This window comes from Garra rufa, chromosome 6 (assembly GCF_049309525.1).
Source record: "Garra rufa chromosome 6, GarRuf1.0, whole genome shotgun sequence".
NCBI lineage: Eukaryota > Metazoa > Chordata > Actinopteri > Cypriniformes > Cyprinidae > Garra > Garra rufa.
The window spans coordinates 39,107,518-39,130,773 of NC_133366.1; the positions used below are offsets into that span (position 1 = coordinate 39,107,518).

The following is a 23,256-nucleotide window of genomic DNA, read 5'->3' on the forward strand; positions in this document are numbered from 1 at the left end:
GCTAATTTATGCTGTCTAAACCATGGAAAAAATGTGGGGAACCTGTTAAATCATATAGAGACAGATGTAGTAAGCAGGAAAAGGTGCTATATTTTGACAAACTAAAGTTAATAGGTGGTAAAGATACGTACAAGCAGTATTAATTAAGATATTAGCCTAATATTTCACCTTCCTGACTGGAAATGATAAGAACATAAATGTTGTCAAGATTCTTGCCCTGGAAATCCTGGTTCAGTGCCCCCATTGTGGCCGATTGATGACGCACTAAATGAAATGATGAAAACACTAAATATGGTAGCCTATAATATGAAAATATGTTGGTATGTGGTATATTATAAATGTACCTTTCAAATATGAAAAATTCACAATCCACAAATGTAAATGGCATCACAAAAAATACTTTTACAGATATAAAAACAAAAATAGGACACCAACTTTATACATGAACATTTATACATGAAGAGCAACAAGAAATAACAAAGCAAAAAAGATTGAATTACTAAAACATTTTTTTTAAATGCAGCAATAAAAAATAAACCTTAAAAAATTATGTTTAAATTATAAATCTGTAAGCAAAAACCACTTTTGCCACTGTAAAAATAGCTGTATTTTGACAAGATATTCTTCTTGCAAGCACCATTCATTTATAATCTGTGAATGCATAATTTACAAAATCTTATTGCTTAGAAGGTTTTGTGTTGTTTAATTCATGAGTTGTTTCATGTGAATTGAGCTAGTTACCTGGTGTTTCATGAGACTGTTTGGTTCAGTCAAAAACATGTGTCTTTGTGTTGACAAAGAGACCTATCAAACATTGACCAGAAACCTTCATTCGAACCCACACACATTTTCTAACTCAAAGTTGCATTGGAGGAGCTTTGAACTGCTACTCCAGCAAATTATATATTCAAAATCAGAAACAGAAAATGCACATGAAATTTTAGACCACGGTCCTACATTTGTGCTTGTTTGTTTGTTTTCTCGTTATATTTGATGAACATGCTGAGCTAATGTCTGTTAGATTTTTTTTTCCTGTGTAGTTTTTCATATACAGTTGAAGTCAAAAGTTTACATACGCCTTACCTGAATAAGATATTTCATGTAAATTACATTTACATAGTCTACAAGAGAAAGTATAAATTGAATTTATAAAAATGACCCTGTTTGTATTAAGAACCAGGGGGTGAAAACTTTTGAACATGATGAAGATGTGTGCATTTTTCTTATTATGCTTCCCAGAAGACAAAATAAGTTACATTTATCCTGATCTTCAAATTAAAAAAGTTTTCACCATCCAGCTCTTGCATTGTTTTTCCTTCTGAAGCATTTGTGAGCATTTGAACTACAGCATCTGTAATAGTTGATATGAGTCCCTCAGTTGTCCTCAGTGTGAAAAGATGGATCTCAAAATCATACAGTCATTGTTGGAAAGGGTTCAAATACACAAAAATGCTGAAAAACCAAAGAATTTGTGGGACCTAAAAGATTTTTCTTTAGAATAGCAGGTAGTTTAACATTTACATGCAAGGTGTAGGCCTATGTAAACTTTTGACTTCAACTGTATATGATCTATTTGAATTCTATTATTTAGTTTTAAACTCCTAAATTATTCTTCTGTGTATTTTAATATTCATTGCTTTTCATACAGTACAATAAACATCTGCTTGAGATCCTGATTAATGATTGACTAAGACAAAATCGATACCAGATACCAGAACCTGAGACTCATACACTTTGTGTTGTGATTAGTTATGGTACTTTGGAAGGTAAAACAAATAAACAATCAAAAAACATATTTATCTTACATATCTATTTGCTCTCTGGCTGTTGTGTCCAGAGACAGACCACCCATTTGTTTCCTCCCCCAAAACTGTCCAAACACAGAAACTGCTGCTGCTGCCGCTTCCAACTTCAGTCACCCTTCACCACAGATCCCTGGATTGATTGATATTGCTCGTAATGTGGTGCACTAGAACAGCGCTCGGGAGATTGCAGAGGATCGCCCCGTGTACCGTTACCGGATTTCATCGCGCAATGTCCATGTTACCGAAAGTGTTTGTGACGCGCAAGGTGCCGCCGGACGGACTGGACATTCTCCGCAAATCCGGACAGTAGGTTGAAGTAGTCATTTAAACACCAACTAGTTTCTTAAAATAGTTCCACGGTTATTATTTGCGCAAAAGTGTATTATTTTAACTTATAAATAAATAGGTCTACATAAAACAATGTGAATATTGATGGAGCAACACAACGTGTGACAATATTTTATGATAAGGTTTAAACATGTTATCATTACTGAACTAACAATAAACAATAACATAGCCTTTATTAAGCTTTAACATTTACTATTTTAAGATTTAAGAACAAACGTTAAAAGTTGTATATGTTAACACAGTTCATGTATTCTGAACTGACATTACTTTTTTACTATTTTTTATTAACTAACGTTCACAAAGGTTAATAAATGCTATGGAAATGTTGCTTATTGTACATATTTTCTAAAACAAAGATTCTAACTAGAACCTCTGCTTAGCTGAAGATACTGTATGCAACTGTGAGAAATGTGTGAGCCTACAAAACCAGTCAAAAGGGTAATTTTTTTTAAATTGAGATTTATACTTAATAAATAAGCTTTGTTAGAATGGGATAATATTTGGCCGAGATACAACTATTTGAAAATCAGGGCCCGTATTCACAAAACATCTTAAGGCTAAAAGTATAGCTCATAACTTGCTGATTTAGGAGAAAATATTAAAAATAATGGGCGTGTCAATCCTAAATTTAGGACTCCTAAATTTTTGCTCTAAGAGTATTTCCCAAAGCATTTTAGCGCTAAAACTAGCTCCTAAATCTGTGAAACATTAGGAGTAGTGAAGAGGACTCCTAAGTCACTAAGGCCAAATCACAAATTCTAATCGTTTCCCATACAAATACCATTACAAAAAATCACAAACCATCAACTTTTAATTAATAAATGGTTTCCTGTACAGTTTTTTTGGGACATACTCCATTAGGATTTAGTGGTTTTAACAAGCCACCAATATTTTAACCTGGAAAAACATTTAAAAAAATTGTAATGGTTTCCATTTTTGTTTGTTGCCGGATATCTGCCTTGGAACGTAAACATTTTAGGAACATGTTGCATTTATTGGCACATGTTTATACGCATTTTTTTTTTTAGTTTTGGAGGTTATCCATACTCCAAATTTTCCTTTGATTATATCCTTGTTTTCATTAACAGGTTGCGTAAGAAGCTGTTCTTGAGTCCAGTTTGGTTTTCTTTTACGTTTGCATGTCTTACTATCAGCCATGATTATTCTAGTCGGTCAATTAAAATGTTGTTTATATGCATATCTTCTAATTGTTTATGAGAAGAGGCTGACAATTAGCTAAACACATACTTGTTTAAATATTGACACTAATTTACATTGGTGGCAACATCTTTATTTTTAAACCTTTATTTGAATATGGCAACATAATATCGGCCTCTACACTATTTTATGAATAAATCTCTGACAGAGACCCCTCCCCTATCAGCCAATCACTGTGTGCATAATTAGTTAGCATGCTGACATCATCCATAGCAACGAGGTCAACCCCACCCTTAGTCATAGCTTAAGACTTCTCTCTATTCCTTAGTAAAAGTTTGTCTCAGCAGCTTTGTGAATAAGTTTTAAGAGAAAACTCTTAGCTAAAAACTTTTACTGCTATTAAGGAGAACTCTTAGTTCGAAGATAAGATGTTTTGTGAATATGAGCCCAGGTATCTAAAGGTGCAAAAACATCATACTGAGAAAATCACTCTTAAAGTTGTCCAAATGAAGTAAGCAATGCATACTACTAATTAAAAATTAAGTTTTGATATATTTACTGTAGGGAAATATATTTATGGATCATGATCTTTATTTAATATCCTAATGATTTTGGCTTAAAAGAAAAATCAATAATTTTCCAGGAATTTTTGGCTATTGCTACAAATGTACCATGCTACTTAAAACTGGTTTTGTGGTCCATGGTCACACAAAGCTGCAAGCAGTGATTACCAGGGTTCAAGTGCTTTAAGGCATTTAAGTACATATGAAAAAAAACATTATGTATCAAGCCTGTAACCACCTAAATCAATGACTAAAAAAGCATTTTTGGCAAATCCACGTAATTTACCATAGAAATATTGTGGCTTTTAACGTTTATGACTGTTATAGCGACAACTGTGATCCAATCTCCCTAAACTGTTGCATGTTTCTTAAAAATCACCTGTTGCATGTTTAGCAGGTTTAATGAAGTTTTGAGTTTTCCTTTAGCTTCATAGGATTTTGAGTACATGTGGACAGGCCCCTTTTTTAAACAACTCTGTCATAGCTTCCCAAAGGGTACATTTCAACATTTTGATAATTATTGATCTAGAGAGCCCAGAGATTCAACAGGCCCATCGTTTCATTCCGATCGGCCTCTGATAACCGTCCTCAACCACTGGTGGCCTTGTTTTTTTAAAGGGGTCATCGGATGCAAAACTAACTTTTTACATTCTGTTTGAACATTAATGTGTGTTGGTAGTTTGTGTACACAACCACCCTACAATGATAAAAATCCACTCTATTTTTTTAATCTTTAAAAGTAATATCCCCTTTTTAAAATCAGGTCATTCTCAGCTTCTTGTCGTTGTGACGAAACACAGTTGATTGACATGAGCGCCTTACCTTAGACCCGCCCTCACCGAGCTGAAACAGTCCGAATACGATCGCCATTGAGTGACTCAGGTGCAGAAGAAAGACTCTATTTGAGCGATTGAGGTGTTCTGTTGTTGGATGTAATAATGAACATAGCAGTAGTGATTTACTCCTGACATCTAAGCCGCTTAAGAGGTAGAGGACAACGTTACTTTAGTTTTTAAAAGGAAAACGCTGATCCCGATCTACATATGCATCTATGTTCGTGTGATGTGCTTGTTAGCAAGTTTCGCTGATAATTGCGGCTTAATGCAGCTAAACGCGGCTAAACGCGGCTAAAGTAAACATTACAGCTCATTATACCTCAGCAGAGAGGGGCGGGGCGAGCAAAGCTCATTTGCATTTAAAGGGCCCATGCGATAAAAAGAGCTGATATTTTGCAGAGCTGACAAGGTAAAAGGGTGTTTTTTTACACTACTATTGAGAATTTTTAACCAAAGTATATTAGAGACTTTTCATTGGGACCCTAAAGAATCATATGAACTTGGAAAATGGGCATCCAATGACCCCTTTAAAATACGCAAATGTCCTTATAGACACTTATGGCACCTTGGACCAAGATTCTGCACAGTGATTTTCATGTTGATAGGACAAACTTATACGTAGTTATAGCCATTTTTCCTCTTATAGCGCCACCAAGTGGCCAAGCTCCACGATTTTTGTCCTGTGACCTCAGATTGAGCTCTTACATAGGTGCTCTGAGTTTGGCGAACATTTTGGCGTCTCTTTGTGATGGTGAGTCAAAAGTTTACAATTTTTTTGGATAATTATTGATATTCACTCTCCAGAGAATCTTCCTGCACTGGTTTGGTTCAGATCAGGTGGAAAAAGAACTTATGACTAGTTCGCAAAAGTAGGTTTTTCAAAAAATCCAAAATGCCCAAAAATTTCGCCAGGCTCATGACAAAAATTTTGGGACTTTGTGTTTATGAACTGCTTTTTCCTTTTCTCACTCTTCAACCTTTTCTTAATTCTGCGCACACAATCCCAGGGTGCAGTTTGAGATGTGGGACTCTGATGACCCTGTGCCCCGAGTGGAGCTGCTGAAAAAGGTCAAAGGTTGTGATGGAATACTGTGTGTACTCACAGAGAAGATTGATGCACAACTATTGGAAGCTGCAGGTTAGCTTGCGATGCATTACCACTAGGTTAAAAACAAATCAGGACGAACGCAGTGACATATTGAATTTGTGTCTCAATAATGCAGGTCCAAATCTAAAAGTCGTCAGCACTATGTCAGTGGGGTTTGATCATCTTTCTCTGGATGAGCTCAAGAAAAGGTGAGTTGTGCGAGTTAAATTTAGATATGATGAATTTCTTAACGTGATAACTTACGCTTATGTGTTTTCCAGGGGAATCCGTGTGGGATATACTCCAGATGTTCTGACCGACTGTGTGGCTGAATTGACTGTTGCCTTGTTACTCGCCACATCCAGAAGACTCATTGAGGCCACGCATGAGGCTAAAACGTACTAAAAATAGCTATCAACACTCATTTGCTAGCTAATTATACTCTGATCCATACTTATTCATTCCTGTGTTTAGGGGTGGCTGGGGAACATGGAGAACTTTATGGCTGTGTGGTCATGAACTAGCAAACAGCACAGTTGGCATCTTGGGACTTGGGAGAATTGGTAAGGAATAGGCTTTATGACTCTATATATTTTCTGAATCATTTATTAGTTCTGAATATTGGGGATGATAATATGTCAGATTAAATGAAGGTTGTGTGGTGTAGGTGTGGCTATTGCAGAGCGTCTGAAGCCATTTAAGGTGAAGAAATTCATCTACACAGATGTGGCGGAGAGACCTGAGCTCGCAAATATGATAGAGGCAGAATATGGTAGGAAGATCACAGAAATTTTACAGAAAGTTATAGTTGCAAGGTAGCATACAAATAACCTGTGTGTGTGTGTGTTTAGTCTCTTTAGATGAGCTGGCCAAGCAGTCTGATTTCCTGGCTGTGTGCTGTGCACTGACTCCAGAGACTCATGGAATCTGCAATTGGAATCTCTTCTCCAAGATGAAGAAAAATGCCATCTTCATCAACACAAGCAGGTAACACTAATACATTATATCCAGGGTTATTTTAGTAGTTGTTATTATTTATTAAAGGTTGTTATTATTTATTAAAGGGATAGTTCACACAAAAAAAATTATTTACTTATTTATTACTTATTAATTACTTACATTTGAGGTCAAGCGTTCACATGTTATTTGACCAAAATAAGAGGGATCATACAAAATGCTTGTTATTTTTTATTTAGTACTGACCTGAATAAGATATTTCACATAAATGACATTTTATATATAGTCCACAAGAAAAAATAATAGATGAATTTATAAAAATGACCCCGTTCAAAAGTTTACATACACTGTTGTTACCTAAATGATGTTTATTTTGTTATATATATATATTTTTTTAGTGATAGTTGTTTATAAGTCCCTTGTTTGTCCTGAACAGTTAAACTGCTCGCTGTTCTTTAGAAAAATCCTTCAGGTCCCACAAATTCTTTGGTTTTTCATCAGTTTTGTGTATTTGAATGCTTTCCAACACTGACTGTATGATTTTGAGATCCATCTTTTCACTCTGAGGACAACTAAGGGACTGATAACTATTACAGAAGGTTCAAACGCTCACTGATGCTTCAGAAGGAAAGGCAACGCATTAAGTTTGAATTTGGAAATCAGGGCACATTTAACTTACTTTGTCTTCTGGGTAACATGTAGGTATCTTCTGTAACTTTTGAAGGGCAGTACTAAATGAAAAAAAAAGACATTTAGTCAAAATAAGAAAAATGTACACATCTTCAATCTGTTCAAAAGCTTACACCCCTGGCTCTTAATGCATCGGTTTTTTTTCCTTCTGGAGCATCAGTGAGTGTTCGAAACTTCTGTAATAGTTGCATATGAGTCCCTCAGTTGTCCTGTGTCAAGTGTATGAAAACTTTTGAACAGGGTCTTTTTTATAAATTCGTCTATGATTTTTCTCTTGTGGACTATATGTTTCGACCTCAACTGTACGCTCATGTCTTTCCAAACCTGTAAGACCTTCATTCATCTTCGGAACACAAATTAAAATATTTTTGATGAAATAGACAGCTGTGTCAGCAGCACCACACGCACATGTGGTACTGTTGTGAATGCTTGTTGAAAACTGACAGGGAAGAGAAGAAATTGAATAAAGTTATTTTTGTTTTCTTTGCGCACAAAAAGTATTCACACAGTGGCTCTATTTCTAAAAAGCCACTTCACTTGACTCTGATTGTGTTGTTATTGTAAAGAGGTGGAGTGGTTAATCAGGAGGATCTTTATGAAGCCCTTTCCAACGATTTGATCGCTGGAGCTGGGCTAGATGTCACCACACCTGAACCACTGCCCACACACCATCCTCTTTACACACTCAAAAACTGCGGTAAGCATGCATGTGTGCATATCCTTCATTAAAATATCTGACAGGTCTTCTCTGGAAAACAAAACTGGTATTCTGTGTTTATGTTTGCATTTGCAGTGATTCTTCCCCACATTGCCAGTGCTTCATACACGACACGGAACAACATGTCTGCTCTGGCTGCCAACAACCTGCTGGCTGGACTCAGGGGAGAACCCATGCCTAAAGAACTTAAACTTTAAAACTAGACCACATAGATCAGGATAGTTCACCCAAAAATGAAAATTCTGTCATGTTGTTCCAAACCCGTAAGACCTTTGTTCATCTTCAGAACACAAATTAAGATATTTTTGATGAAATCCGAGAACTTTCTGACCCTGCATAGACAACATGCAACAGACATGTTCAAGGCCCGGAAAGGTAGTTAGGACATTGTTAAAATAGTCCATGTGACATCAGTGGTTCAACCGTAATTTTATAAAGCTACAAGTCGTCTTTTTGTGCATAAAGAAAACAAAAAATAATATGGGTTAAGTATACAGTGACAGAGTTGTCTTTTTAGGTGAACTATTTTGTTAAAACAACAACAATGCTAAACCCATGTTTGTGTTCTAACATCAGAAGCCCAGTGTTTGTGAGCACACAGGCAAGGTTCACAGTCTGAGATCAATGATCTACAAAGAGCAAACTCAGCAAAGACCAGCAATATCCATTCCAGTCTTTTAGTCCTTAAATATGTTGCTAGGTTAGAACTTTTTAGTCATCCATTTTCAGTACATTAATGAAAAAACAGACTGAATGTATAGCATTCTTGATGATTTTATTCAATTCATTTTTAAACCAGTAGAAAAAAAGAGTGCTCTAACATGTGCAGTTAATAGCCATTACACAGACTCACATTAATTCCTTCACTTTTGGCATCTCTAGATCTAAGAATCATAGTACAAAAAATAGAATAATCATCATCATCTTTATCATCACATAAGGCAGTTGTTTTACTTCCATTGTGATTCAGGTCATTTCAAGAACAAATCCTGTATGATTAGTTACATTTCACACATGATATGTACATACATTTAAGGTCAACCTTTGCTTGACAATGAATGTGTAAAATCAAACACGTTTTGGATTTCGGATATCCCTAGTATATTTTGTTGATCATACTAGGAATGCTGTAACAAAACTGTTCAGAAACAATCATGTTTTAACATTCATGTAAAAAAAAAAACGCTCAGGCACAGGTATATAATCATACAATCTTGATGAATAATTTGAAAATATATTAAAGGTCCCATATTGTCAAAATCGAAATTTCCTGGCTTTTTTCATGATAACTGAGGTCTAGGGGCTATGTAACTACCATATGAGTTTCAAAACAGTCAATCCACAGTAAACTGCACACAGCCTGCTTAAAGTAGCTGTTCATTTTCACGAGCCACTGTGACTTCCGCAAAGATGTGACGTCCGATCTACTCAGTCACCACCCCGAGCACCAACCAGCGTCCCACCCTCCTTTTGTCAAACCCAGACAATATCGTGTCCATAACATTGCTAAGCAACAACAACATGAAAACAAGTCGAGAAAACACTGTTCAGTCTATAGATGTCGAAACTGCATCATTGCACAGGCTTCAGAACAACGTGAATATAAGAGACCAGTGGCACGTCAACTTCAGCCTCTTTCACACAGCGATTCCGGTAAATACATGGATAATGTTTCCCATGATTTGTTCCGGAGTTGTTTAATTTGGTGCATTCACAGTTGTTTTCTGGAATCTGTGCGTGCTTTACACACAACCCATAAAGACATGTGACGTTTGGATGTGAGATGTAATGCGACGCGTACGTTTCACTAAACTGAAACTAACCTGAACAAACTGTGCTTCAACGCTGATAGTGAGGAGCTGGCTCTGCCCGATCGCCGCTTCATTCCACTTTGCACGTATTTTTTCGTCGTGAAGAGTCGCATGATAACGTGCATCATCACTACAACACTGCCTTTATGGTTCTGGCTTTTGTTCACACTGCGCTCGTTCCCGTAATTTTCCAGAATCAGCGCGCATTGTGAAAGGGGCTTTACTAAAGCAACAGTTATGTAGCTTACTGCATTCGGTGTTTGAAAAAGAAAAAACATTAATGATCATTCTGAAATATCCTGTTGAGTATCAGCAGGCTAGGCTCTCTCTATGGCTCTGGGCTCGGCTAAAGCATACATGACCGTAGTTACCTGTGGTTGGCCTGGCTGTGCGTCACTCAGAAAACAACAGGCCAATCAGAAGAGAGGCTCATGAATATTAATTAGATGGGCCAAAATCGACCTGTTTTTGACAGAGCTCCTAAAAAAGGAGCTGTAAAAATATATTGAGATGGATTTTGGCACTTATACCGCAAATATATATTCTTAAGGACATCAACAACTAAAATAAACCTCCAGAAATGTGTACAATATGGGACCTTTAATAAAGTACAATAATTTAGACTTATGTCTCATTTGTATTTTGGATGAATTTTTAGTCTTTGTTGAAGGGTTAGGATATAATTTTTCATTGAGTTCTCCCAATCAAAAAAGATTTCAAACAGGCAATGCAAAAGCATTATGACAGTTAAATAAAAGATCTGCAGTAACAGCTTATTTACAAGGTGGAATGTGTTTATAAAGCAGCTTCTAAATCTTAACATTTAAACTTTGAGTATTTAAGGACTTCTCTTGGTACAGCATCAAACACATCACAGAAGACAACACTCCTCACAAAATACTTGGACAAGACTGTTATTTAACCTCTAACAGTATCATTAACAACCACTAATACAATGACTAAACATCAAGTTTCATTTACAGGAAATTACGCTTGATTTTTAAAATTCTATTTGATTAGTATGTATTACTCCACAAACCATAAAACATTAAAGCCTTAAAGACTGAAGGTGCAATTTTTACATAATGGTTTCTCTCGATGCACTGGAAGGTCAAAATAGGCACATGAATGTAACAGCCTTTTCTAAAGTGACAACCTACCATTAAAATTCGTCAACACGCATGTTCTTTAGCAAATGCTGATGGAAAATGTGTACCCATTAACATTGCAGTCTACTATTCTCTCAGTGCTAATATCAGTTTACCACAGGGGTATCAATGTAAGCTATACCAGAAGCAAAACAAAAGACGGTCTCAGGATGTCAGGCTGAATGTCCATCTATGCCTTTATCAATATAAGAAATCCGAATACAACAACAGGCACAAATACACAGTGTTTTAGTAAAAAATGTTTCTGTGCAAAGGGAGTATGTTTTTAAAGGAACACTCCACTTTTTTTGGAAATAGGCTCATTCTCCAACTCCCCCCGAGTTAATAAGTTGATTTTTACCATTTTGAAATCCATTCAGCCGTTCTCCTGTTCTGCCGATATCACTTTTAGCATAGCTTAGCATAGATCATTGAATCCTATTAGACCAATAGCATCGTGTTAAAAAATGACCAACGAGTTTCCATATTTGTTGTATTTAAAACTTGACTCTTCTGTAGTTATATCGTGTACTAAGACCAGTGGAAATGCAAAGCTGCGAGTTCTAGGCTGATAAGATTAGGAACTACACTTCCATTCCGGCGTAATAGTCAAGAAAGTTTGCTGCCGTAATATGGCCGAAACAGGCGGAGTATTATCAGAAATGAGTTCCCAGCTAGTTTAGCATTTGCACATGTGCTGCGTGGTATTACTGCTCCTGCTTCGGCCTTATTACGGCAGCAAACTTCCTTGACTATTACGTCGGAATGGGAGTGTGGTTCTTAATCTTATCAGCCTAGAAAATTGAAGCTTTGCATTTCCACCGGTCTTAGTACACGATATAACTACAGAAGAGTCAAGTTTTAAATAGGACAAATATCGAAACTCGTTGGTCATTTTTGAACGCGATGCTATTGGTCTCATAGGATTCAATGATCTATGCTAAGCTATGCTAAAAGTGATATCGCCAGAACAGGAGAACGGCTGAATGGATTTCAAAACGGTAAAAATCAACTTATTAACTCGGGGGGAGTTGGAGAATGAGCCTATTTCCAAAAAAAGTGGAGTGCTCCTTTAACATCTTACCGCATTCGCATTTTCAAGAATACCACATAATGATTAGTGTCCATAGTAAACAAAAATATTAGGTGTTAATCGACAGTCAAGAAACTAAGTGTTTATTAGTTTAGGGAAGTCTAGGTAATGAGGTCAATTCTGCTGTATTTCCACCTATGGTGAAAAGATTTGTCTTATAAGAGAAATCTTTTTAATTGACCTTGTAACAGTAGTGACTGTGGTAGGCTATTCATCTGCATATTAGCAGTGTTCCAAAACCTAGCAAGCTGCCAACATAGACAGTCATCATAGCTATTCTCTTGATGTGAAGACTGAATCATAAAGAATTTGGTTCTGGCCAAATACTAAAGAAGCATCACATGAATCCCACACAATGAAGGCAAAATACACAGTGCCAAGCTCAGTGGAAAAAAATGGATGATCATGGAAATGGAATCACATTGTTAGCTTAGCATCAAACCAAACACTTTAGCTCAGTTGTGCAAAACCGGATGGTGAAAGCCCTGCAGAGTTTAGTTCCAACGCTGCAACAGTGTTATCAAATAAGCCTGAAGGCGTCGATTGACTGGATCAGTTATTAGGGTTAGTAGTAATTAGTAATTAGGGTTGAAGCTAAACTCTGCAGGGCTGTGGCCATCCAGGATCTGAGTTTGCACCCCTACTTCTGATAAACCAATAAGGTGCACTTGTTACTACAAATGGGAGAAAGTGCAATGCAAAATATTGCAGAATGATTCCCACCTTTAAAATAAAATCTCTGGCTGCAAAAAAGGCAGTCAGTATTCTCAGGCAACCTGAAATTTGAGCTTTTTGAGCATGACAAAAACATTTATGGGTCAGCTAATGTCAGTCTTCTGCTCACCAAGCCTGCATTTATTTGATCCAAAGCACAGCAAAAACAATAATTTATTAAGTTTTCTATTTGAATACATTTTAAAATATAATTTATTCCTTTGATTTCAAAGCTGAATTTTTAGCATCACTAATCCAGTCATAGATCCTTCAGAAATCATTCTAATATTCTGATCTTCTGCTTAAAAAATATTATTATTATGTTGAAAATAGTAGATTTTTTTCAGGTTTCAGGAACAACATTTAGAAATCTTAACATTTAGAAATCTTTTGTAACATTTTAAATGTCTTTATCATCACTTTTGATCAATTTAAATAATCATTGCTAAATAAAAGTATTGATTTCTATCATTTCTTTCTCAAAAAAACAACAACAACAAAAAAATAGTATAGCCAAGCTTTTGAATGCTATAGTGTATAATATTACAAAAGCTTTTTTTTGATAAATGCTGATCTTTGGATCTTTCTATTTATCAAAGCATCCTAAAAAATGTACTCAACTGTTTCAAATACTGATAATCATAATAATATGCTGAAATCAAAGGAATAAATTACATTTTAAAATATATTCAAATAGAAAAGATATTTTAAAAAGTAAAAATATTTCAAAAGTTCTATGTTTTTGCTGTACTTTGGATAAAAAAATGCAGGCTTAGTTGAGCAGAAGAGACATAAAAACTTTAAGAACCTTACTGTTAAAAAACTTTTGACTGGTAGCATATGTTACATTGTACGTTTTTGAAATTTCAGGTTTTCAAGTAGATAGGACTTGCCAAAAATAGCTGACCACAGACTTTCCTTGAAACGGACTTTGAGTCAAACTCCTCTGGAATCAGCTGTAAGTTATACAGGGCCCCTAAAGGGACATGGTGAGAAATGTAAATTTTATTTATTCATACTTTTGATTGAGTTTTGTGTTCCTCCCCAAAAAACTTGGCTTTCTCACACAAAGGTTTCTGTTCATCCGAGAAACTTTGTGTTAGCAAATGCAAAAGCACTGATATATCCATCTTTTTCTTCAATGCGGAATTAAGCCTATGGGTGAGACTGCCGGTTCATTATCTGCTATTGGGAAATAACAAGAAAAATAACAACGTCCAATAAATGCTAAAACTGTTTGCAGTACAAACCAGTGTGCTCATAATTAAGATAACACATTAAAAAAATATGGTAAGACACACCAATTTTCAGTATCAAGCAGCAAAACAAGCCGTTTTGTACACTAAAAATAGCTGGATGTGGCTAAGACAGGAAGCCAGACCCATAAAAAGTTTCTTGGGGCAAAAGTAAGCAAAATTTTCCGAAAGAATGCAAAAACTTTGAGCAAGGTTTCTTGGGAAAACACAAAAGTGCAACTGCCTATGTTCCTTCCAAATGTTCCAATGTAAAGTTTCATTTCAATTCAAAAGGATGCTATCTTAGAAGGCAGCTGCCTATATAGGCTGTTAACAGCCAGTCAGCTCACTTGGTTTTGGAACAGAGCTTAAAGCAGTGGCTCTCAACCTTTCTTATTCCAAGGAATCCCTTTAGCTTGAGACAGTATTCAGAGACTCCTATCTAATTTGATATGTACTTCTGTCGTAATAAAGTCAAATTTATAAAAATGTATTTATTTAATGTTGTAAAGACTTATTGGTATTCTCCTAGAAAATTTGCAGAGGCCACCTAGTGGGGTTGATAACCACTGGTCTACAGTTGCACCTAAATGAAAATGACTCACTATTGCCTTCTGATGCTTCAGTTCAAAATATACAGACAACGTCAAAAGCCAAAATACCTGGACAGTGCACAACTAACAATACAATTCTGACTTCCACAGTCGTACTGAAACTCAAGACTTGAGATCAACAGGACACAGGACTGAGCTACTAAGGTTCTGACATCTGCTCGCAACTCTTAAAGCAGACCTCTACATTTCCATTCCTTAAAGACATTTCAAAGTGAAACCTAAAGAGACAGTCCACCCAAAAATGAAAACTCTGTTATCATTTACTCACCCTCATGTCGTTCCAAACCTGTACGACTTTCGTCTTCAGTGGAACATAAAAGAATGTTTCAACTGTATTTGTGCAGAAAAAAAAACATTGGACGCCACTGACACCTGTTGTATGGAAAAAAAAAATGTGTAAATGCTTTATTTTAAAGTCACATGTTTGGAACAACATTTCTGGGTGAACTATCTCTGTAATTTGTACCATCAATTTCATGTTAATTGGAAGCATGTTAACAACATACTACAGTCATGAAACACCTAAAAACAGCTACTATAGCTACTCCAACAGTGGAAGTGAGATTATAGTGTACAGATCTGCCCATTCAGTAGAGTAAGAACAGTCAGAAACCAGTTGTACGGTGCCTTTGGAGTGCCTGCGATTGTGTTAGAGCAGGGCGTTAGACATATCATTGCTCTGCCACCGTAAGCAGGTTGTTTTTGAGTGCTTGTACAAGTGACTGGACTGACTAAAGCGCTTGCCGCATTTCAGACAGGCGTATGGGCGCTCTCCCGTATGCACTCGGATGTGTTTCTTGCAGTCCGTTAGAGTGAGGAACGTCTTACAGCAGATCTTGCAGGCATACTTCCTGGCGCCTTCAACCACTAGCACGTTGTGCTCGGAAAGTGCCTTTTTACATTTTGACAGAACATCTGCAGAGGCTCTTGTCAACTGGGGTAGCGGATTCAAGTTGGAGCTTCCAACATTTTGACCTACGGTGACAGAACCCTCCATTAAGTTTACTCCATTAAGAAGCATTGAGGAGGAAGAGGATGAGGAGGCAGCATCAAACTGCTGAGGGCTGTCTGTAAGTGCTGAAGCACCTCCTGGTGGAACTTTGGGAGCGATACGTCGGTATGATTGGCACCCTCCGCCGCCACCCCTGGATGAACGAGGAAAGGTTTGTAATCCCAAAATATTCCGCTGGAATTCCAATGCGAGCTGGTCCACCGATCCACCACGGGATGCTGCTAATGAAGAGGATGATGCTATTCCATCATGCAGTGGCCGCAGAAAAAGAGACTCTGGTTGCAGGTCAGAGCAGACCTGTGCTTCGCCTGGAAGGAGCTGCAGAGAAGAAGATGAAGTGTTAATGGAATCGTTTGGGAGGAAGAAGCGTGCAGAATCGTGGTCTGATTGAAATTCTCCGGTTGTAGTGTTGGGAACATTGTCAACATTGTTAGCAAGGTTAGATGACGGCCCTCTGCCAGCAAAGGCCTTTGCGCTGAGGAAACTGGAGATATGCAATCCAGAGGAAGACTCTAGAGCATCACTACAGGCGAGCGCCTCTCCTCGTCCTCTGTCTTCTGCTGCTCCTAACCCCTTGTTTCCTTTCATCAGCAGTTCAGAGCTGGGCTGGGGATCGGAGTAGCTGCGCTCACTGCCCTCTGGACTCAGCTCCAGCTTTTCTCCAACTGGCTCCACCTGAGGAAACATCACACTAAGTATTTACAAAATCCCTTTAATACAAGTCAGTTAAGGCAACTATTTTCTACACAGGCAAAATAAGCATGGCTCAAGTAGAATGGCTAAACAGTGTTTCCCATAGACTTGCACTCTATGTGTCTAAAGGCCCCGATATACTCAAAACGAAGTTCCTTTTCATTCTTAGTTTAGAGGAAAAAATAAAGTTTGTAATACGTGAGCAGCAGTATGTTGTTAGCGAACATCCCAAGGGTCAATTTTTTTAAAATTGAGATGCATACAGCTGAAAATAAATAAGCTTTCAATTGATGTAAGGTTTGTTAGGATAGGACAATATTTGGTTGAGATACAAATATTTGAACTATATCTGGAACCTGAGGGGGCAAAAAAAAAAAAATATTGAGAAAATCGCCTTTAAAGTCCAAATAAAGTTCTTAGCAATGCATATTACTAATCAAAAATTAAGTTTTGATGTATTTACCACATATCTTCATGGAACATGATCTTTATTTAATATCCTAATGATCTTTTGCATTATAAAAAATCAATAATTTTGACCTTTACAATGTATTTTTGGCTATTGCTACAAATAATTATGGCTGGATTTTGTTCAAAATGATTTCACATCAGTATGTTTTTCAATTTAGCTTTAAGTATATCGGGGCCTTAAGTGATGGTTCACATTTACATCTTTGCATGTTTTCAGCATTAAAACACTGATCGATTTTCGCATTGATCCGGACTAAAACAGCAGACGGGCTGATTGAAAATGCAAATTCAATCTCTGCCAGCAAAAGACGCTTTTGGAGTAGCATAAATATTGGTTTCAGCTGTAATTAAAGCAGTGCTGTGCTTACAAACGTGATTTTATAAGGCATTACAGGCAAGATGAAATGAAAATGACATTAAAACTACTCTGAAGAGAGTCAGTTCCCTTTAAACATACATTCATATAAAAAAAACACCCACGTCGCATTTTGATTTTGAAACGTGCAGTGCTCATGTTTATTTAAATCAAAGCCTTATGGAAAATGTGTTTGTTACGGTCACTTTTGAATAACATGTTTTAAATCAGAAGTAAAACTAAACAAACAAAATAAGCTAAATTTACGCTAGGTTTGTTAATTAAAAAAGTAAAGAAAAATATAGCAAGTATCTAACATTAAACAAATAAATAAATATATCTGATAAATGTACTGTAACATTTGATCTTTTGTTTAGGTCAGTATGATAAAAAAAAATCTAAATCAGAAATATTGTGAAATATTACTTACAATGCAACATAACTTTTCTATTTAAAAATATATTTTTATTCTAAAAATCAAATATGCATTTTTTTTTTGTTGAAAACAGGTTTTTTTGTTAAAACAGCATTGTTTTGCAAACAATGTAGAGGTTCTTTACTGTGACTTTTGATCTGACCTCAAACTTATAAACAGTAGTGTACTTTTTTCCTGTTCAGAAACAAGCAAAAATTATTTTCAAATGATGATTTGCTCCATTTTGATCACTACCATAGACCATAGTGTTTATATCCAAACTATAAACTTTTATCCCAGTACTTCTGTGATAATATGAAAGATAGTAAGACAGAAATAATATTTTGTGGTGCTCTCTCTGTTTCAGCGGCAGCACAAACATTTGAATGTTTTGACATGACTTTGTCAAAGCTTTAATAGACACAGACAAATCGTTGTAACTTAGAAACAGGATTGTGCGGGTGTTTGAATCAAGTTTGTAGCCTTTGGACGACTAATCGTGCAGCTCTGCTGGCAAAACACTCACAAATCACGTGTACCTAAAATCGAGTAACGAAATAAATCCATTACAGTCCTACTAGCCTAATATCAAAAACCATTACCTGGTCACTCCCTTCTGCCTGAGACGTAACATCGCTAGTCTCATCGACAGCCTCGGGTGAACTCAGTGGCTCACTCTTCACCACAACCTGCATGTGCTGCTGCTGCTCCTCTTCTTCCTCACCTCCATTCTTAATCTTTATCCCCTCAGTATGGTGACGGCCCGCATCTGTGTACTCCTCTTTACGTGGCAACAGCAATGTTTTTTCTGGTCCATTTCCCCTCCCTCCATCTGACTGACTAGGAAGCTGCATGTCTTCATGGGTCAGTCCCCTTCGGTAGTCATCTTGCTCTAGTAAACCTCCATCATCCCCTGGAATGACCCCAGCGACAACCTCATCCACCATTTTACTATGAGAATCTGGAGACAGAAGCTCCTCTCCACCCTCTCGCCCCTCCGATTCCCCCACAATCCCCTCCACCTGCGAGGAGAGACGTGGCCTCCCACGTTCCGAAGCCATCAGGGACATTGGCTGTTTGCGTTTCAGGAAACGCCGTGTCGGATGAGAACCATGCTGATCCACCAACCCACCCGAACCTGTTCTCCTCCCGGCCCCCGTTCCCCCATCTTCAGCCCCACTCAGAGCAGAACTGACCAGGCTCAGGCCGAGCTGTTGCAGCAGAAACGAACGCTGCATATGAGAGTTCGCAGCCGCTGCTGCTTGCTGCTGCCCGGCATGATGCTGACTACTACGGTCTGCCGGAGGAGACATGGGTAGAGTCCGAGTTGTAAGGTAGTGCTTACAGGCTTTCACCACAGCGTTTAGATGCAGATGAGAAGCAGCCAGCAGGACGTCCATCACGTTACTCTCTCCTAGCATTAGAGTGGACGTGTACATCATGTCCATGAGAGCAGCAAACGCTTCAGCTGTCACCACTTCTGAGTCCAAGTGGATCATCCTCGTACTGGCGTCTCCCTCGGCAGCGGTAAACAGGGCTCGGAAATGCGTACTGCAGGCGGACAGCACGGCACGGTGGGCCTTGAAATGACGACTACCAACCATGATCACGCAGTCGCATAGCTGTCCATGCAGCCGCTGGTAGTTCAACTGCTGGAAGATCTGCTCAAAATGCCCTGGGAAATCCATGACCTGAGAACAAATGAATTATTGATAAGTATTTAACACTTAAAAAAATACAGACTACATATAGGGTAGCACTATATTTAATTCATGACAGGAATAAAAATGAGATGTGTTCAATGGTTTGCACTGTTTAATAACATGCCAACTGCTCAGCTGACTAAAAATCTTAAAAAAAAAAAAAACTTTTAGCAGACAAAAACTTCATAAAACAATTTTGAAAGTTCTAAGTTGTGAAAATTATGTGACCTAGGACCATAATACAATGCTTGCCATTCTGCATACAATTCATTATTTTTGTCAAAACTGAATAAGTTATATTTGGGGACTAAATTGCCAACATAATGTTAAGTAGATAAAAACACATTAAAGGAGAAGTTCACTTCCAGAACAAAAATTTACAGATAATGTACTCACCCCCTTGTCATTCAAGATGTTTATGTCTTTCTTTCTTCAGTCAAAAAGAAATTATTTTTTTTGAATAAAACATTTCAGGATTTTTCTCCATATAGTGGACTTCTATGGTGCCCCGAGTTTGAACTTCTAAAATGTAGTTTAAATGTGGCTGTAAACGATCCCAGCCGAGGAAGAAGGGTCTTATCTAGCGAAACAATCGTTGTTGTTGTTTTTTTTTTTAATTATTATTACAATTTATATACTTTTTAACCTCAAACACTCGTCTTGTCTTGCTCTGCCCGGTTCAAGACAGTTAGGGTATGTCGAAAAACTCCCATCTTATTTTCTCCCTCAACTTCAAAAATCATTATAAAAAAAATCATCCTACATTGCTGCAGAAGTACCGATCCAGTGTTTACAAAGTGAATATGCAAAGAAGATCAAACACCCTTAACAAAAAAGGTAAACCAGCGATGTAGAATGATTTTGAAGTTGAGGGAGAAAATGAGTTTTTCAACATAGTTCAGGCAGAGCAAGACAAGATGAGTGTTTGAGGTTAAAAAGTATATAAATTGTAATAAAAAGTAAATAAATTGCAGATCGTTTTGCTAGATAAGGCCCTTCTTCCTTGGCTGGGATCGTTTACAACCACATTTGGGATTGTTTGAAGCCGCATTTAAACTGCATTTCGGAAGTTCAAACTCAAGGCACCATAGAAGTCCAGTATACTGAAATATTTTCCTCGTAAAACATAATTTCTTTAGGACTGAAGAAAGACATGAACATCTTGGATGACAAGGAGGTAAGTACATTATCTGTAAATTTTTGTTCTGGAAGTAACAACGGCTGCTCTGTCAATTCTTCGCCATCAGTTAGGAAGCTAGGTGTGCTATTCAATAGCAATCTTTCGTTCGAAAGGCACTTCTAGCATTTGCAAAACCACATTTTTTCATCTCAAAACCACAATACAAAAATACAATAAGCATTAGCTGTATACAAAGTGACTAACATTTAGTTTTTTTAGCACTGAAAATGGGCATTTTTCAACAATGTGAATATGGAGCTACATTAAGATCTCCATATGTCTGGGACTGAATGATATAGAGCTTTGAAAATGACAATGAAAGTTTTTTAAAAACTAGAATCTAAAATCACATTCAAATATCTTTCATACTTTTTAAATTACAGGCATGCAAATTTTAGAAAAAAACTATATTTATGGCCCTCAAACAGGTATGTTCAATGCAGTTGTTTTGACAGAAAGAAACAAGATATATTTCTAGTTTGAACATTATTTGTACAAGAGACATTGCTCTTTAAAAGAAAATTTGTGACCCACATTTAGTTTTTGACCATTGAAAATGTGTACCATTTAACAATTTATTCCTGGAGCCATATTTACATCCCAGTATCTCTGGACCTGAACCACACATGGCCTTAAAAATTAAAATGCCAAAAAAAAAGTTTGTTAAGACCAAATACTTAAAAGGGCATTAATTCATTTAATACTTCTTGAGTTAAAGGCATGCAAACTTTGGAGAAAAACTTGAAAAGTACTTTCCCCCATTTCTGAATATAATGTAACTAAGACTTCTAAAGTCAACGGATTTTACTAATAGACCTACCAATCTCTTTGTGAAAATAACATGATGCTGCCATCTTTCTAAAATCATTTTTACCCACCTTTCATTTGGATTTGGATTTCTCTGTAAATATACATGTATGACATTCAAAATTGTGGCTTTCATCGACATACATGTTCATCTTTCCTGAGAAAAATTTGAGCTTTGGAAGTTTCAAACTTTGGTTGATTTGACACAAAATTACCAAACAATAATAATAATGAAGTACTATTATTATTAGTACAGTGAATGTGATGTAGCAGCTTAAATAATTAATCTGGAATTTCCCATAAAAAAACTGTACCATAGTAACAATCGTTGATCAAACACTACTAAACCAACTAATTAGGATCTGAAGGTGCAGTTGATAATTACAGATAGGTGTGTTTGACCAGGGTTTGAACTGAACTCTGCAGGAAGGTGGTTATCTACCTGTACAGGGTTGGGCACCCCTGTTCTATGTTTTATAACAGTGGTGGCTATTACCAGTTTTATGGTAATAACAATAAATGTACAGCGGAAGCTATGGTTACCATGGTGAATTCTGGCAGTGGTAAAGTTATCTTGACATCGTTGACCATCATTAGCAGTTTTCGTTAAGCAGTTTACAACTCTAGTCTGGCGCAGATATGTCATTTACATCCCCTTTAAGCATACACATTCATTAACACAATAAATCCGCTTGTATTGCAAAATAAGACAAAGAACGACTTTTATGTAAAGCTTGTAACGTTATGGGTGTCATATTAACATACATTGTATGTCCTAACAATAAAAACAGGAAAACGAAATACATGTGGATATGAGAGTAAACTGATAGCAGCTCATTGTTAAAATAGTAATGAATTAAGCAAGTACTTATGTTTGCTATTCTGTTAGCTGCTAGCTCGGTTATTTCACATAGTCCTGAAACACACCTACTTTTCACGTCTATCTCATGCGTCTTCAGAAAGTCCGGGTTTGTCCACTAATACCATCCAGAAAAACATGCAAAATCTGCCCATTATAGGTAACCAAGGCATTGGCCTGTGGAGACATACAATAGACACGGTCACGGGAGACAGCATCAGCTGCCCAGGCGCGTCTCCAAATCTGGAAGCAGTGTGAATACGAATCCCATTCCGCCACCTACTGTACTGGAGAGTGTATGAATAACAGGATAGTTCATGAAAAAGTGAATCCTCGTGTCTTTCCAAACCTGTGTGACCTCCTGCCGGCTGTAGAATACAAAAGTAGATATTTTGAAGAATGTTGGTAACCCTACAGGTTTGGTTACCATTAACTTTCATTGTATGGACAAAAAACCATTTCTCAGTATGTATGCTATATTCCACAGAAGTTTAGGTTTAGCAGGTTTAGAACGACTTAGAGCCGCAAAATAAATTATTTTGATTTACTTAAAGTGTAAAGCGTTACGCCAATAGGTGGCAGAAGTGCTTGTTTTTTTTGTCTATGAGCAAGCAAAGTTGCCAAATTCGCGGTTTTCCCGCGGAATTTGGCTACAGTTGAAGTCAAAAGTTTACATACACCTAGCAGAATCTGCAAAATGGCAAAATACGAGGGATCATACAAAATGCATGTTATTTTTTATTTAGTACTGACCTGAATAAGATATTTCACATAAAAGATGTTTACATATAGCCCACAAGAGAAAATAATAGCTGAATTTATAAAAATGACCCAGTTCAAAAGTTTACACACACTTGATTCTTAATACCATGTTGTTACCTGAATGATCAGCTTTTTTAGGTAATAGTTGTTTGTGAACAGTTAAACTGCCTTCTGTTTTTTCAGAAAAATCCTTCAGGTCCCACAAATTCTTTGTTTTTTCAG

At 36.9% G+C, this 23,256-nt stretch overlaps 2 protein-coding genes across 2 annotated transcripts; one reads left to right on the plus strand and one right to left on the minus strand.

Annotated features, from left to right (window-relative positions):
- Window positions 1–1,875: 1,875 nt before the first annotated feature.
- Window positions 1,876–10,749, plus strand: grhprb (glyoxylate reductase/hydroxypyruvate reductase b). The gene is made up of 9 exons (XM_073841972.1): window positions 1,876–2,111; window positions 5,718–5,848; window positions 5,934–6,006; window positions 6,079–6,195; window positions 6,272–6,360; window positions 6,465–6,569; window positions 6,649–6,784; window positions 8,011–8,141; window positions 8,238–10,749. The coding sequence occupies exons 1-9, from the start codon at window positions 1,960–1,962 to the stop codon at window positions 8,357–8,359; spliced, it is 1,056 nt and encodes a 351-aa protein (XP_073698073.1). The 5' UTR covers window positions 1,876–1,959; the 3' UTR covers window positions 8,360–10,749.
- Window positions 8,921–19,552, minus strand: zbtb5 (zinc finger and BTB domain containing 5). Its single transcript, XM_073841970.1, has 2 exons — window positions 18,326–19,552; window positions 8,921–16,464 (listed from the first exon to the last, which is right to left on the minus strand). The coding sequence occupies exons 1-2, from the start codon at window positions 19,409–19,411 to the stop codon at window positions 15,427–15,429; spliced, it is 2,124 nt and encodes a 707-aa protein (XP_073698071.1). The 5' UTR covers window positions 19,412–19,552; the 3' UTR covers window positions 8,921–15,426.
- Window positions 19,553–23,256: the final 3,704 nt, after the last annotated feature.